This window comes from Cervus elaphus, chromosome X (genome assembly GCF_910594005.1).
Source record: "Cervus elaphus chromosome X, mCerEla1.1, whole genome shotgun sequence".
NCBI classification, from domain to species: domain Eukaryota; kingdom Metazoa; phylum Chordata; class Mammalia; order Artiodactyla; family Cervidae; genus Cervus; species Cervus elaphus.
In genome coordinates, this window is record NC_057848.1 from 90,278,648 (window position 1) to 90,295,200 (window position 16,553).

Below are 16,553 nucleotides of genomic sequence, written 5' to 3' on the forward strand. Positions count from 1 at the left end.
GAGGGAAGGAGGAAGGGAGGAAAGAAAGAAAGAGAGAGAGAGAGAAAGAAAGGAAGGAAGAAAGAAAGACAGACACAGGGACCAAAGCTCTGATGGAGCAAAGGTGTTTTAATCAACATGGTGTGGGCATATATACTGTCTTACAAGGTAGCTATTCTCAGCAAAGATAAAGATTAAAATTCTAGACTTACAAAACATAAGATGATCCCTATCAAAGAAAGAGTTGCAAACAATCACCTTTTACCATATGGTTCATAAAAAGGAAGAGGGTACTTATCACCATAATGAGAAATGTCTGGATTCCTCAGCCCCAGGAAAGGCGTGCCTCTCCTCTTAATTCCTAAATATTCAGGAATTAATAAGGGCCACAGGGTTCCTGACAGATCCAAAACAGCACACAGGAAGCCTCTTGTTAAATGCTTCCTGACAGTTACAATATGACCTTAAGCAAAATTGAATTTTCTTAGAATGTTAGCCTTGCATAAAGTGATAATAAAACTCTAACTCCTGCTCAGCTAAAGTGTGATGCTTAATATTATGGAAACAAAAACTAGCAAAAATTGGGAGACTTTTTCATAGCTGGAATATGGTATGCAGCTTCAGTGAAGCAAGCAGTCTTTAAAAGCTGCTGTGAACACAAAGCCGACAGGTAAAAATTAAAACTGCACCCTTAAGCTAGGTTAGAGGTTGAAAAATTCTACTAGTCTTTTCACTGGATCAAAGGTTGTCCTGTTGTTGTAGAATCTAAGTTTTTAGACAGTTAGTTTGTTTTAGGTCTTAAGTTCCTTCTGTGATTGCTGTATATGAATACGTAGCTCTTTGTGACATTCTTTTTTTAAGCATTTGAGACTACTCAAGTTACCAAACGTCCTGCGAATTTAAGGGTACATTATAGAGCTGAACTCTGAGTTACTGTGCAATATTTTTTTCATGTTGTCATTTGTATTATGTTTTATGAGTATCCTTGGGATTAAATTTTTGGTTACAAAAGTAAATAAAAATATTTCCTGTTCCCTTTCATAGTGCCAGACAGTGTACGTGGCACTGATAATTCAAAGATGGCAGAGATCTACTCCTTGCCTTAAAGGAGCTTATACTTTAGGAAAACAGGTTGCCATCTCTTAGCTAGCTTAATACCATGGAATCAGTGAAATTAGTTATCTTGAAGTCATTTAGAGATAGGGACATCAAGAGGAACACATTATAATGCTTACTTTTAACTCAGGAGATAAACACCAACTCTATGCAATAATATACAATTTTCACAAATTGAATCGGCCTTGTTATAATAAGCTAAGCCAGAAACAGCCAGAGTTTTGTTTGTTTGACTAGAATCTGAAACTATTCTTATTCCATGCCAGTAGTGTTTTTCATTTATCTCAAATAAGAGAGTGAAAGAATGAGGTTATAGAACACATTGGGATGTCATTAGAAAATTTTGACCCAACTTAGTGTTTAATCATTAGGAAGCTCATTTTCCAACTGTAATGGGAATGTGTTGCTTTTCATAGGTAGATAGATAGATAGAGATACAGATACAGATGTCATAGATGGTTCAGAGTATTTCCAGTTGGATGAGTGGGATGGAGGTTGGATAGAGGTACATGGATAATCTACTTGTGCCCAATTCCCCTTGTAATTAAAAACAGATATGTTTGCTTAAAGATAGCTGGTTGGTATGACTATGAGTCACAGAACAAGATCACTTGGTCATCAGGAAAATTAATTGAACAGCCCTCTAGAACTGGATCTGTATAAAAAAAATAAATTATGTGATAGTAAACTTTGATACAGCCCTTCTTGTGTGTGCTCAGTCATTTCAGTCATATCCAACTCTTTGCAACTTGGATTGTTGCCCTCCAGGCTCCTCTATCCATGAGATGCTCCAAGCAAGAATATGGGAGTGGGTTGCCATGTCCTCCTCCAGATGATCTTCCTGACCTAGGGATCGAACCTGCATCTCCTGTTTACTGCATTGCAGGTGGATTCTTTACCCACTGAGCCACCTGGGAAGCCCACAGCCCATCTTACCATTTTAAAAATATTTGCCAGACTTTTCATTTGTCTTAGATATCAAGTGCCTTCCTGCTACACTTACTGCTCTTCTATTCTAGAAAAAGAAAGCATCAAATATAATAATAATTACCAATAAAGTTCTCTTTATCAAATATTCTTAGTAGTCTCCTCAGAAATAATTGCACTTCAAAAGAAGACTTTTGATGGGGAGCAATGTTTAACCTGATGCCTTTCATATCACTCCATGCAGCTGGCCATAAGTCTTTAGGTTAGTCCTTGTAAGCTCATTAACTCTGAGTTTTGACCAGCAGATATTTAGGAAGTGCTGCAAAGTCTGTACTAGTCCCTAGTTAGCTAAGCCCAAATAGAATACAAATGAGTTCGTGGATGTAAATCCTCCTTGCCTTATTAGCACCTCATAGAAGCACACCATGTAGTTTATGGTCATGAAGAATGCAGACCTGGCCATTTCAGAATAATCTGAGACACAGACTCTCTTCCTTTTATTCCATTAGGCTTGTGAGAAGCCATAACACTCAAAAATCTATTGCTATATAAGGCACTGGCATTCAAGGTTTCAAGCTTTTTTTAAATTGAAAACTAAATTTAAAAGAGGTGAGGTAATGGGGAATCAGCATCATCAACCTGATTCCAACTGGTCTGGGGTCTACATGCTTGTGATCAGCGTACAGTTAACTCGTTCCACCTGGTAGGTTTTTCAGCATCTGCAAAGCTGCTCAAAGAACATAGCTCAGAATATTACCTGCAGTCCTTGAGAAGAACTAAAGGTCCGTAACTTTTTAATGGCTAAAGTATTATTATTTTTCCTTGCTTGACTGTTTTCCTTTCTTTCTGCATTTTCTCATTTCTCTGACTAAATTTATTCTTTGACGTTTTTCTCCATACAAAAGGCAGGCAGAGGGCATGGATGGGGGTCTATTCTCGGAAGGCTTCATAGGGTCCTGCTTGGTTACATATATACATATATATATATACACACATATGTATAAACACACACACACATAAGCCAAAAGTTCAAAATAATACTTATTACTTGAGATGTACTCTTACATCTTCAATTCTCCTTTATTCTATTTAAAAAATAAAAACAAATCACCATGATCCACTAAATTGATTAATAGGCAGTTAAACCCATATTTGTTTTTTGTTTTTGTTTTTGTTTTAAAAGCACTATTACTGATATTAGGTAACTCCTTCTCATACAAATTTCCTTGCTCTCCTTCTTACTGGGTCTTTCTTGAAATCTAAAGCAGAACTACTGCTTACCAAACATCCTAACTGGAAACTAGAGGTCAGTCCTTAACTACTTGACTACCTGACTTATTACTAGGGGATAAGAAGAACAAAAGGCAGCATTGTTTATTATGAGGTTGATTGTCACAGGTTTACTTCACCCCATATTCTATAGTAGTATTAGAGACTACAATCTGAGTTTTTACTATCTTAGTAACAAAATACACAAACCAAAGCCATTGTCTACTTTTTAATCTTGAGATGTAATTTATTTAAAATAAAATTTGCTCCTTAAAACATGCACATTTCAATGAGTTTTGACAAATGTATGCAGTCATATAATCAAAATCATAATCAAGATATAAACTATGTCCATTATCCCAGAAAGTTTCCTTGTGCTCCTTCGTAGTAAATTTGCTTTTGAATCCCCAGGTTCTGGTACCTACTCATCTATTTTTTTGTTGTTGTTGTTTGTTTCTATAATTTTTCTTTTTCTAGAATCTCATCTCTAGAGTCATACAGAATGCAGTCTTTTGTCTAGCTTTTGTCATAGCATAATTCTTTTAAGATTCATTTATATCATTGCGTGTTATTGCTGACAAGTAGTACATTGTATGTATACAACTCAATTCTTTTAATCCATTATCCATTACCTATTGATGGGCAGCTGAGCTGTTTCTAGTTTGTGGCTCTTATGGATAATGCCGCTATGAACATTCATATAAAGTCTTGGAATAGACATATTTTTTTTTTCTCTTGTGTAATTACCTAGGAGTACAATGGCTGGATTGTATGATAGGTGGATGGTTAACAATTTAAGAAGCTGCCAAAGTGTTTATCACAGTGGATGTACCATTTTTCATTCCCAGTAGCAGGAAAGAAGGGCTCTAATTGCTATACATTCCTGCCAAAAAAGAAAATTCCTGTCATTTCCAGTCTTTTTAATTTTAGTCATTCTAGTTGTGCATAGTTCTATCTCATTGGAATTTTGTCTTCTTTTCACAGTAGTATCTGAGAAAGAAAATTAACTATTTATACTACAGTTGTCATGTTTAAATTATCAGAAATACTCATTCCAGTTCAAGAGATAGCCAGATGACAGAACACACTGCTAAAATGTCCTTCCAAATTGCTCTCTCCTTATGATAAAAGGTTCTGAAGCTCTAAAGATACCTTGATTTTCAATGCATTTCTTTTTTGAACACTACAATATTATATCTTAAATATTTTGTTGGAGTACAATTAAAGCCTTCAAGCTGCTATTTTAGGAGGTTTGTTGTTTCTTTTAATATCTGACGAATTTAAGCATATGAAGAAGGAACAGATCACAAACTTTAGTCTCAAGGAATTAAAACAAAGCTACAATAATAAAACAGAAAAGCAAAATTAGAACCTAGTAATTCTGTATTATGATGAAAATATTGCCTAAACTGAGAAAGTTTAGGATTGGCAGGATTGTGAAAAATTAGATTGGAAGGGAAGGGAAGGGTCAAAATGGTGCTTGATCTTAAATGGCATGCCAAAGAGCGACAATATTGAATGACTTTTATTTGTCTGAATGTGTGTGTATGCATACTACTTCATGTGTTGCTCTCCATATATTTCTCCATCACTTCTTTTACCCATCTAATAGATACTAATTTAGGAAAATCTTCTATTGAAAATAAAGAAGATGTGGTATATACATATTACAGAATATAACTAAACATAAAAAAGAATGAAATAATACCATTTGCAGCAACATGGAAGGACCCAGAAATTATCATAAGTAAGCCAAACAGAGAAAGGCAAATATCATATATCACTTAAATGATAAATTTTTTAAAAAATCATACAAATGAGCTTAGTTACAAAACAAAAATAGACCCACAGATATAGTATACAAACTTGTGGTTACCAAAGGGGATAGGTTTGGGACGAGGGATAAATTAGGAGTTTTGGGGCTAACATATATACACTACTATATATTAAATAAACAACAAAGGCCTATTGCACAGCACAGGGAACATACTAAATATTTTGGAATAACCTATAATGGAAGACAATCTGAAAAAGAACATAGGTACATGTGTATATGTATGTATACATATACATATGCATATATGTATATATATATAGTTTTATATATAAATATATATATATAACTGAATCACTTTGCTGTACACCTGAAACTAATACAGCATTGTAACTCCACTGTACTTCAATTAAAATATCTTAATTAAAAAGAATAGCATAAAAAGAAGAAAATTCCCATCTCTAACTGCTTTATGCAGTGACCTCTTATTCACTATTTCAGCCTTATCTGTGCTGTTTGTCTCGGCTGAGACATTATTTCCTCTCAGAGGCCATTCTTGACCCAACCTCCATTTTGAGTAAGATGGCCCTCCTCTGTGATCTTTCAGCCACCTATACTTAGCCCATCTCCCCTACCCACACCGTTCAACTTGTATTGTAATGGCACATTTACTTGTCCACTTCCCCTATCAGACTAGAAATTCCTTGAAGTTAGAGACCCAGTTCTCTTCACTGTTGCACCAACCACATAAGGCACAACATCTAGTACATAGTGGGCACTCAATAAGTATTTTGTTAATGAATTAATGATTTCTACTCCTATCTAGCTCAAGCATTTTAACAGAACTCTTCAACATCTTTCAAAGATATAGCTAATACTGAAATTTCGATCAAGTCATGTTTTGAGCATTTTGGGGTAAGATGTCAGCTATCTTCGTATCAAAGAGTGTTTCTGACTCTACATCCTATCACACTCCCTCTATTATCTCCTGCAATGTTTTAAGTATCCATGACATATTTCAATAATATCCTTAACTCAGTCTCAGAAAAAGAGAAGCTTGATTCAGAGAATCTGTAAACCTGGCATCAGTCACCATTAGAGGCTGCAGAATATTTTCCTTAACTAAAGTCTTTCTTTATTCTATATTCATGTGTTCCCTGGGTGCTATTTTAAGATGCATTTGTCATCCATTTTCTGTTCCTAAATTGATTTTATCTGTGTGTATGTCTTCCCAACTTAGAGTTAGCAGCTTGACATGAAAAAATTGAAGGAAGCATCAATGCAAATGTTTTTTTCCTCCTCCTATATCTCCTTATGCCTGCATATGTGACACACACCATACCACTGTCTAATTATGTGAACTCTCCTTGACAACTGCTCCTGTCATTTCATCAGAATCTTCCTGCGTGGTGTCCTCCTTGTCCAAATGATTGTCAAACTGCACAGAAACGTGACACTGAATTTAGATAAATGTGCTATTACAAAGGCAAAACAAATAAGACAGGCAAGCAAATAAAACTCTGAAATTCAGGTAATTAAGGAGAAACTTTAGAATATTTTTCTTTGAAAATTGTTAAGTAGTATTGCTTCCATTCTTTCAGAGAACTGATATTAGAAATGGTCAGAAAGAAAAACCATGACTGTAAACCTATGTCAATTACAGGTGGTAATTGATTCTAACAAGTACCTTTCATAACTTGCTGCTCTTAAAATATATTTTTCTTCATGCTCACATAGCTGCAAAAGGAGCAGAACTGATTTCCTCTTTCAAATGATTACAGTTTCAAGCAGGATTTGCTGTTGATGCAGAGTTAAGAAACTCTGCTTTTTATGGGGTCTCAACACTCCAGATGGTTGCATTCTAATGTATCAATCAGAAAAATATGAAAATAGTTGGCAAGCTAAGCAGAAAACTGATAAATAACTAAAATGGGGAGGTTTGTATTTATATGGCATAATGAGCAAAATAATTGTCTTAGCAATTGGGTATGTAAAACACATGTAGTAAAAGATGGAGTCCAACAGAGCAAAAGGCTTATGGTGTGTGTGTGTGTGTGTGTGTGTGTGTGTGTGTGTGTGAGAGAGAGAGAGAGAGAGAGAGAACAGTGTCAAAAGCAAGAAAGGAAGAAAAGCTAAAGAAAAACCTATAGATTGATGCTAAGAGGAAATAGTTTGAGGAGAATTATGCCATGAGGGGAGATTCAGGGAACAGAGTTTAGATTGGATAATCCACGAAGTCTCCTATTGTTCATCAAGATGAAAGCAATATTTGAGTAAAGGGATATGGGAGAAAAAAATCATTCAGAATGCCCCACTTTTACCTTCTCCAGGTGTAGATCTGAGGTATCCCTACATACAAAAGGTTAGATGCAGAAACAAAGCACAATACAGTAGGAGGATAAGTAAACACACGGAATATCTTACCCAAAAGAAAAGGTAGGCTTTTAGAGAATGTCTTCTAGTTCTTCATCCTCATTTCAGAAATCAAGAAATGGGCTCTTAAAAAACTAAAAATAGAGCCACTATATGATCCAGCAATCCTACTCCTGAGCATACAGCCAAAGAAAAATGTGATTCACAAAGGCACATGCACCCCCAAGTGTTCATTGCGGAGCTGCTTACAATAGCTAAGTCATGGGAGCAACATAAATATTCATTGATAGATAAATGGATAAAGAATATGTGGTACATACATAAGCAATGGAATAATAATAGTCATAAAAAATGAAATAATGCCATTTGCAGCAACTGAATAGACCTGGAGATTATCATACTAAGTGAAGTAAGTCAGACAAAGAAAGACAATGTCATATGATATCACATATGTGACATCTAAAAAAAAAAAAGATACAAATGAACTTACAGTAAGTCCCCTACATACAAATGAGTTCCATTCCAAGAGCACATTCATAAATCCACTTGTTCGTAAGTCCAAGAAAGGGAGTCTAGATACCCAACTAATACAATTGGCTGTACTGTATAGTACTGTACTGTAATAGGCTTATAACACTTTCACACAAATAACACATAAAAATGGTCACAAAAATAAAGTTTGAATCTTACAGTACAGTACCATGAAAATTATAGTAGTACATTACAACAGCTGGCATACAGGGGCTGGCCTCAAGTGAACAGGCTAGAAGAGTTACTGATTGGAGGTGGGAGAGGAGGTAGGAGATGATAGAGTTGAAGAGCAATAAGAGACAAATGGTAAGCTGCAATTTCACTTATGCCTGATGTTGATGGAGACTGACGCTGATGGAACCCATGTTTGCATCTTTGAAAGTCTGTAACTTGAAGGTTTGTAAGTAGGAGACTTACTATATTTACAGAACAGAAATGTACTCACAGACTGTGAAAACAAACTTAAAGGTTACCAAAGAGGAAATGTGTGGGGGAGGAATAAATTGGGAGTTTAGGATTAACATATGCACACTACTATGTATAAAATAAACAACAAGGACCTAATGTATAGTACAAGAAACTATATTCAATATATTGTAATGACCTAGAATAAGGAGGAATCTGAAAAAGAATATGTACATATATAACTGAATCACTTTGCTGTATATCTGAAACATTGTAAACCAACTATGAAAGTGTAAGTTGCTCAGTCATGTCTGCCTCTTTGCAACCCCATGGACTGTAGCCCACCAGACTCTTCTGTCCATGGAATTCTCCAGGCGAGAATACTGGAGTGGGTTGACATTTCCTTCTTCAAGAAAAAAAAAATCAACTATACTTCAACTTAAAAAAAAAAATTAATGCAAATCATCGGGCCCCCATCTCAGAACAACTGAATCAAAAATGTTGTGATTGAAGGCCAACAATTTGTTTTAACATGCCTTCTAGAAGATTCTGATCCATGCTAAAATTTGAAAAAAAAAAAAAAACTGCATTAGATAAATGAAGGAACAATTGAATTTAAGGACTGATTTCTTTGAATGGTCAGTCATCTGCTTAATGACTTTTCTTTTTTCCTTTAATTCACATTTAATTAATTTAGAACACCCTTGACCTCCGTTAAAAAATGGCTACATATTGGGAAAAGTGGATACATCTATTGGATTGGCCCAAATGTTCATTCAGGTTTTTCCAACATCTTATGGAAAAATACTAACAAACATTTTGGCCAACTCAATAGGCTTTTCAATCGCTGACTTGGGATCCCTAGACATCTGGTCATGGCCTATCTGGAATATCAAATGAAAAGAAGAAGCTCTTGAATAAAATAGGAGTTGATGTCTTTTATGATGATGGGAGAAATTTAGTAATTAATTATCTTCACTCATATAAGTAAGTTGCCCTTAATGTTTGCCTACCCCAAAGTCATATAGATGATTAACACTATGTTGGGAGAGGGAGTGAAACAAAAGAAAACCACTGCTTTCATAAAGTTTACTTTCTTGTGAATCTTGGTGAAAATGTATGTTATTTCCTTATTTTTGTCTCCTTCACTATCAGTCAAACTTGAACTAGGACTTGACCTCGTAGCTATAGCATTGAAGACACTATGAATTCAAGAAAATATTTTAATGTTCTGTTTGCCAAGTGTCTTTGCCTTCAACTTACCCGCGAAACTCCAAAAGGTCATGACTGAGGTGGATGATATCGACTACAAAGTGCCAAATAATATTGTTACTGACTCCAGTAACAATAGCAACTAGCAAAGTATTCACTTTGTGCCAGATACTAGTCTAAATTTTTGCATTTAAAAACTCATCTGATCGTCACAATAACCTAATGAGCCAGGTGCTATTATTAATGCTCTCATCCTACAAATCGGGATACAGAGGCATTTTGTAACTTTGCCAAAGTATTCACAGACTGCATGGAACCAGGATTCAATTCTAGACCATTTCTCTTAAGAAACTGGGCTCTTAATCAATGCACCGGGACTACTTTGTTATGTCAAGGAGATCATTTCCTAAGAATTCTATACCAGAGAAATCTTCCTGAAGTGCTCGTGACAAACAGTAGAAGTTTCCTCTGATGATGTTGAGAATAGAATGTGTAATTCCTTCTGTGAACTGTCAACCAAGTAACTAGCACTGTCTCCTTAACAACACTGATTCTGCAACTAAAGCCTTTACCTCAACCTTGGAAGAATTCCTCACATGTTCACTCAATTTCTCTCTTTTCTTTCCATCTCATAATATATATGTGTAAAATCCCTTTTGTATGTGCATCCTCACATGTTCACTCAATTTCTCTCTTTTCTTTCCATCTCATAATATATATGTGTAAAATCCCTTTTGTATGTGCACATGCTTCTTTTTTAGCTCTCATTCTTTCCCCAAAATTCACCCTCAAACTTACACAAATAACCTTTTGGAAGTGCTGAAATAAGGCTGTTTCTATAGCAGCAGCTTTCAAATAGCTGATTTTTTTTTTTCCCTTTGGCAACTGGTATAGCCTTTTAAGGTCAATCAGAAAATTAAATCAGCTATTCATGAATATGCTGATATTTCAAGAGCTGCCTTGTTCTTTTTTTGATGAAATTCTATTAATGAATTCTAGCTACAGGAAGACAGAGTCAAAAACTTGCAGAAAAACAGTTCTTTTAAAAAGGAATAAAACAAACAAAAAAAGGAATATAGCTTAGACTTCCCAAATACCAGAATTTAATGAGATTTTATTCTTCATTACAAAGAGTACCAGCTTTTTAAGATCAGGAATAATAACCTATTTTTTTTTTTGCCTGGTATCTCACAGTGCTAAGTGCATATAAGTTACACAGTAAACACTTGCTTTTTAATTAATTAATTAAAAATAAAAGATTAGGACTTCTGGTGTCAGTCTAGATTCAGTAAGTCAACTATAGTCTCTCTCTTCCACTGATTTCAACTAAGACCTCTAGGGAAACTGTAAAAAGCAACTACCAGAGGTAAATATAAAAGAATATTTTTCTTCCTGTTTATTTACTTAAAAAATCAAAGTAGGTAGAATGGCCACCAAAGATGTCCATGCACTAATCCCTGGAACCCGTAAATATGGTATGTTACAGGGGAAAAGGCACAGTGCATATGCAATTAAGGTCATGACTGATGTTGAAATAAGAAGAAAGGGAAATCAGAGAAATTTAAAGTAGGTGAGGTCTCAATGTGCCACTGCTAGAGGGAGACACATGGATAACATGAGAAAGAATTCAAGCAGCTTCTAGAATAGAAGACCAGCCCCAGCTAACAGTCAGCAAGGAAATGGGAACTTGAGAGGTCCAGATTCAAGGAAATGTACTCGGCCAACACCTGAATTTAAAGCAGATTCTTCCCCAGATTCTTCAGTAAGGAATGCAGCTCTGCTGACACCTCGACTTAGGTTTCATGAGAACTTGGACAGAGGACCCAGCTGAATGATGTTGTGCCTTTTTTTCTAACCTACAGAACTGTGGAATCATAAATGAGTGCTGTTTTAAGATTTGTGGTAATTTGTTAAGGCAACAGTAGGAAAAGAATGCATGTCTAGGGATCAGAAGTGAGGTAGTTATATAAAAAATACAAGAAAAATAGGTAAACAGGTTTGGAATCATATAAGAGTGGTGATTTGAAGAATTTTGAAGAATATGATAGGAAAAAAGTCTATATGGCCTCAAACACCCTGTCAGTAGAAACATGGATGCTGCTTGTAAAGGCTCAGAAGGAAGAGAGGAAATTTCAAAGAAATCCTAAACAATTTAGAGAAAGTCCACATCACCATGAAATCTGGACTTGGAGAATACTACTGGTGAAGGGTCAGAAAAAAAAAAAAAAGAAAGAAAGAAACATGTTCTTAGAAACTGGAAGACAAGGGACCCATGTCATGCATTGGCTGACAGTTCAGAGGAATTGTCCTGCAGTCATATGGAAAGCAGAATTTGTAAATGCAAGTCTGGACAATTAGATGTGATTTCCAAGGAACGTGTTGAAGATGGCTTTCTCTTGATGTTTATGGTAGAATGCAAGAAAAGAGACAGATTAAAGGAAGTACTGTGAAACAAAAAGGAACTGGAAATAGAACTGCCATATGACCCAGCAATCCCACTCCTGGGCATACACACCGAGGAAACTAGCTCTGAAAGAGACACATGCACCCCTATGTTCAGCGCAGCACTGTTTATAATTGCCAGGACATGGAAGAAACCTAGATGCCCATCAGCAGACAAATGGATAAGGAAGCTATGGTACATATACACAATGGAATATTACTCAGCCATTAAAAAGAATTCATTTGAATCAGTTCTAATGAGATGGATGAAACTGGAGCCCATTATACAGAGTGAAGTAAGCCAGAAAGATAAAGACCAATACAGTATACTAATGCATATATATGGAATTTAAAAAGATGGAAATGATAACCCTATATGCAAAACAGAAAAAGAGACACAGATGTACAGAACAGACTTTTGGACTCTGTGGGAGAAGGCGAGGGTGGGATGTTTTGAGAGAATACCATTGAAACAAGTATACTATCAAGGGTGAAACAGATCACCAGCCCAGGTTGGATGCATGACACAATGCTCAGGGCTGGTGCACTGGGATGACCCAGAGGAATGGGGTGGGGAGGGAGGTGGGAGGGGGGATCAGGATGGGGAACACGTGTAAATCCATGGCTGATTCATGTCAATGTATGGCAAAAACCACTACAATATTGTAAAGTAATTAGCCTCCAACTAATAAAAATAAATAAAACAAACAAACAAACAAAAAAAAGACTTAATGATTCAGGAAATTCTTAGCATACTCAGATGCCAAAATGTCAGGATATTCAGTCAGACAAAAATGGTCTTTGAAAAGATTGAGGGCATTATTCAGATTTCCTGGAATAAATTAGGGAGTGTCTAGGAATTTTAAGAGTATTATCTTTTAGACATCTCAGCGGAAGCCAAAAATGGAGAAGGGATCTTCTCAGAAAGATTTGTAGGCCTAACTTCTGTCTAATGAGCTGAATTTTTGTGACATCCACAGGAGGCCCACAAAGTTCTTAAAATTTTATATCAGCAGGAACACTGCCAACTTGGACTGAAAAGGACAGAGAGAGTACAGAATGAAAGAAGGCTGATGAACCTTCAAAATGCTACTGGTGGTAAGCAGGCTGATAAAACTACTTAGCTGCAAACACGTGTTACTTTTCATGAAAAAGGAAAGATGACTCAGAGGGCAGAGACAAGAGAGAAGAACTTTGAGGGCAAAGCTGAGAGCTACAGAAAATTATTTCCAGGTATTGAACAATAAGGGAGCTTGAACAGCTGGACTTCAAAACTCATTTGGACTGGTGATTCTTTTTTTTTTTTTTTTTTGGTGTCACTATATTTGATTTAATGTTCATAAATACATGCATAAAAGCCAGAGGTCTTCCAAAGCTTTATCCAGTATTTACTTCTGAAGTAGAAACAATGTTTTTAGTAAGTGGTGTAAAGAAATGCCCCCACTGGGATCTCTACCATATTTTGATTTTATGTGGGGGTGGGATTTGATTTGATTCTATGTGGGATTATTCTTTACACTAGGAAAACAGAATTTGGAAAGTATCAAGAAAGATAATGTCAGAAAGTATGAAAAAGTGTTGTGCTTTGTAAATGATCAATAAAGTTGCTGGGTGAAGAGGGGCTTCCTAAAGCTGCAGACCCAGGATTTCTGGCCAGAAAGGACAAAAGTGCCCTCTCTCTTGTTCTTGCTAAGACCTGGGCAGCATTTCTTCCAAGTCTGCAACGACGTAAGAGACAACGGCCCAAACAGCGGCAGCAAGATTCATCTGCTTTGGATCCATGACGGTCATGGTGTCTCCATGGGAGTGATGGAAGGAGAAATATTTATACAGGTCATCAAGTAGACTGGCTCCATGCACTCCATCTTGGATCCAGGAGTTAATGTCCGTCCCATCTCCAGCCTTCAGGACCTGTGTGATGTTGATGGGCTGCAGCAGGCTCATGACCTCCTCCATGATGATCCTGGCTGAGTTAGAGCCAGTGAACTTCAGCCCAGAGGGTAAGAAGGTCCCCAGGTCAGACTCCATCACAAGGCTGTAGTTGGAGCTATTTGCCTTGTGCAGCTGATAATACTGCAAGGAACCGACTCCACCTTGCTCCTCTGCGGTCCAGAGCACCAAACGCAGAGTTCTCTTTGGACGCAGCCCAAGATCTTTAATAACCGAGAGGGCTTCCCATGATATAAAGGCTCCACCACCATCATCCAAGGCACCCTGCCCGACATCCCAGCTGTCCAGATGTCCACTGACTAGTACAACCTGCTCCGGATACTTGCTCCCAGTGATCTCTGCCACCGTGTTGAAGGAATCAGCATCTGGATAGCTCTTTGCCCCCATCTTCAGACACTGTGGAGCCAGATCCAGAAGATGATTTTGGGAAGAAGACTGCCTGGAAAAACAATGAAGTTTCTTCTCTTCATATTTGTCGGTGTTCACCTTTTACCCCTGGCCTCTGGGAAAGCTATACATGGGAATGGCACCTCTCAGAGGACTTTTCAGGAAATCAAAGAAGAAATAGCCCACTATGGAGATGTTGCTAAAGCAATCATCAACTTTACTGTTTATGGTAAAGGCCAGAACAGATCCTATGAGCGACTGGCACTTCTGGTTGATACTGTTGGACCCAGACTAAGTGGCTCCAAGAGCCTAGAAAAGGCCATCGAGATCATGCAGCAAAACCTGCAGGGAGATGGGCTGGAGAACGTCCACCTGGAGCCTGTCAAAATACCCCACTGGGAGAGGGGGGAGGAATCTGCTGTGATGCTGGAGCCGAGGATTCACAAGATGGCTATTTTGGGTCTTGGCAGCAGCATTGGAACGCCCCCAGAAGGCATTACTGCGGAAGTTCTAGTGGTGACCTCTTTCGATGAACTGCAGAGAAGAGGGCCAGACGCAGAAGGGAAGATCGTCGTTTACAATCAACCTTATACCAACTACTCCGCAGCAGTGCAGTACCGCATGGAGGGGGCGGTGGAAGCTGCCAAAGTGGGGGCTTTGGCATCCCTCATTCGGTCCGTGGCTTCCTTCTCCATCTACAGTCCTCACACAGGTATTCAGGAATACCAGAATGGTGTGCCAAAGATCCCAACAGCTTGTATTACGCTGGAAGACGCAGAGATGATGTCAAGAATGGCTTCTCGCGGGAACAGAATTGTCATTCTTTTTTACAATCCAATATCCCCTTTTGGAAATGGAATATCTATAATCTGCTATCATATGCCTATCCCACAAGTGTATGTTGGGAGCAGAAACTTGTTTTTTCAGTTTCACAGGTCCCCAGATGGAAACTATGCCCTAGGAGTTGAACTTAATGGATGATAGTCAAAGCCTCATCCACACCTGGTTTAGATGATGAGACTTGGGATTACTAAATTGCTGAGATTTGTATGTGAGCTTTGGATTTGGAATTGATGCTATAATAGGATGAGAACTTTGAGGACCTTTGGGTGAAGTGAATATAGTTTTCATTTGGAAGGGACATGAATCTCAGTGGGCCAAAGGTACTGTGGTAGACCGAATATACCCCAAATGGTCCACAATTCTAATACCAGGAATTTATTAATATGTTACATTGTGTGACAAAAAGGAATTTGCAGAAGTAATTAATATCACTACATTAAAATATAGAGATTATCCTTGATTATCTAAGTGACTGCATGCTAAGTCACTTCAGTCTTTGCTACCCTATGGACTGTATGTAGGCTGACATGCTCCTTTATCTTTAGGATTCTTCAGGCAAGAATACTGGAGTGGGTTGCCATGTCCTCCTCCAGGGGATCTTCCCAAGCCAGGATCGAACCTGAGTCGCCTGTGATTCCTGCGTTGCAGGTGGATTCTTTACTGCTGAGCCACCCGAGAAGCTAGATCATCTAAGTAGACCCAATGTCATTACATGAGCCCTTAAATGCAACAATTTTTCGTTTTCATTTGAAGTCAGAGATGTGGCATAAGGGAATGTCAGATTTAAAGAATGAGACAGACTCAACTCACTGCTGCAGAAGGGGAAAACATCGGAAGCTTGAGAAGTAACATAGGTGTCCTTTATAAGCAAAGTCCTGCCCCAGCTGTCAGTCAGCAAGGAAACAAAGATCTTGGTACCACAATAGCAAGTGGATATCCTTTGCAAATTAATAAATAAGTAAACAAACTCTGATCTAACCTGGTAGCAAAGTACAATAATTATCACAAAGAACATTAAGTGGCTAAGATCCATCCATTAAATCGTGTAACACCTTGGAGTGAGATAAAAATAAAACTCAGTAATATGTAAAGTAGTTAGAAAATACTAGAAACAAAGAGAAATTGAGGGAGACAAAATTGTAGCATGATATGTTCAATTTATCAATCTACAACAGATAATACAAAAAAAAATAACATGGAAGAAATTAAATAAGAGAATTAGCAAGCATGCTTTGAAGCCTGTAACCCACTGAGATTATACTTTTTTTTCAAAATGTTTCTCTTTGTACATAAAAATTTATATTGTTACCAAGAAAATGTAAATAAAGTCAATTGTGCAGAAATA

The 16,553-nt window shown here is 37.2% G+C and overlaps 2 protein-coding genes across 2 annotated transcripts; one reads left to right on the forward strand and one right to left on the reverse strand.

Annotated features, from left to right (window-relative positions):
• Nucleotides 1–13,342: 13,342 nt before the first annotated feature.
• On the reverse strand, nucleotides 13,343–14,365 carry LOC122690624 (carboxypeptidase Q-like). Its single transcript, XM_043897504.1, has one exon. The coding sequence runs from the start codon at nucleotides 14,363–14,365 to the stop codon at nucleotides 13,718–13,720; it is 648 nt and encodes a 215-aa protein (XP_043753439.1). The 3' UTR covers nucleotides 13,343–13,717.
• Nucleotides 14,366–14,376: 11 nt separating this feature from the next.
• Nucleotides 14,377–15,346, forward strand: LOC122690406 (carboxypeptidase Q-like). The gene has a single exon (XM_043897408.1). The coding sequence runs from the start codon at nucleotides 14,396–14,398 to the stop codon at nucleotides 15,344–15,346; it is 951 nt and encodes a 316-aa protein (XP_043753343.1). The 5' UTR covers nucleotides 14,377–14,395.
• Nucleotides 15,347–16,553: the final 1,207 nt, after the last annotated feature.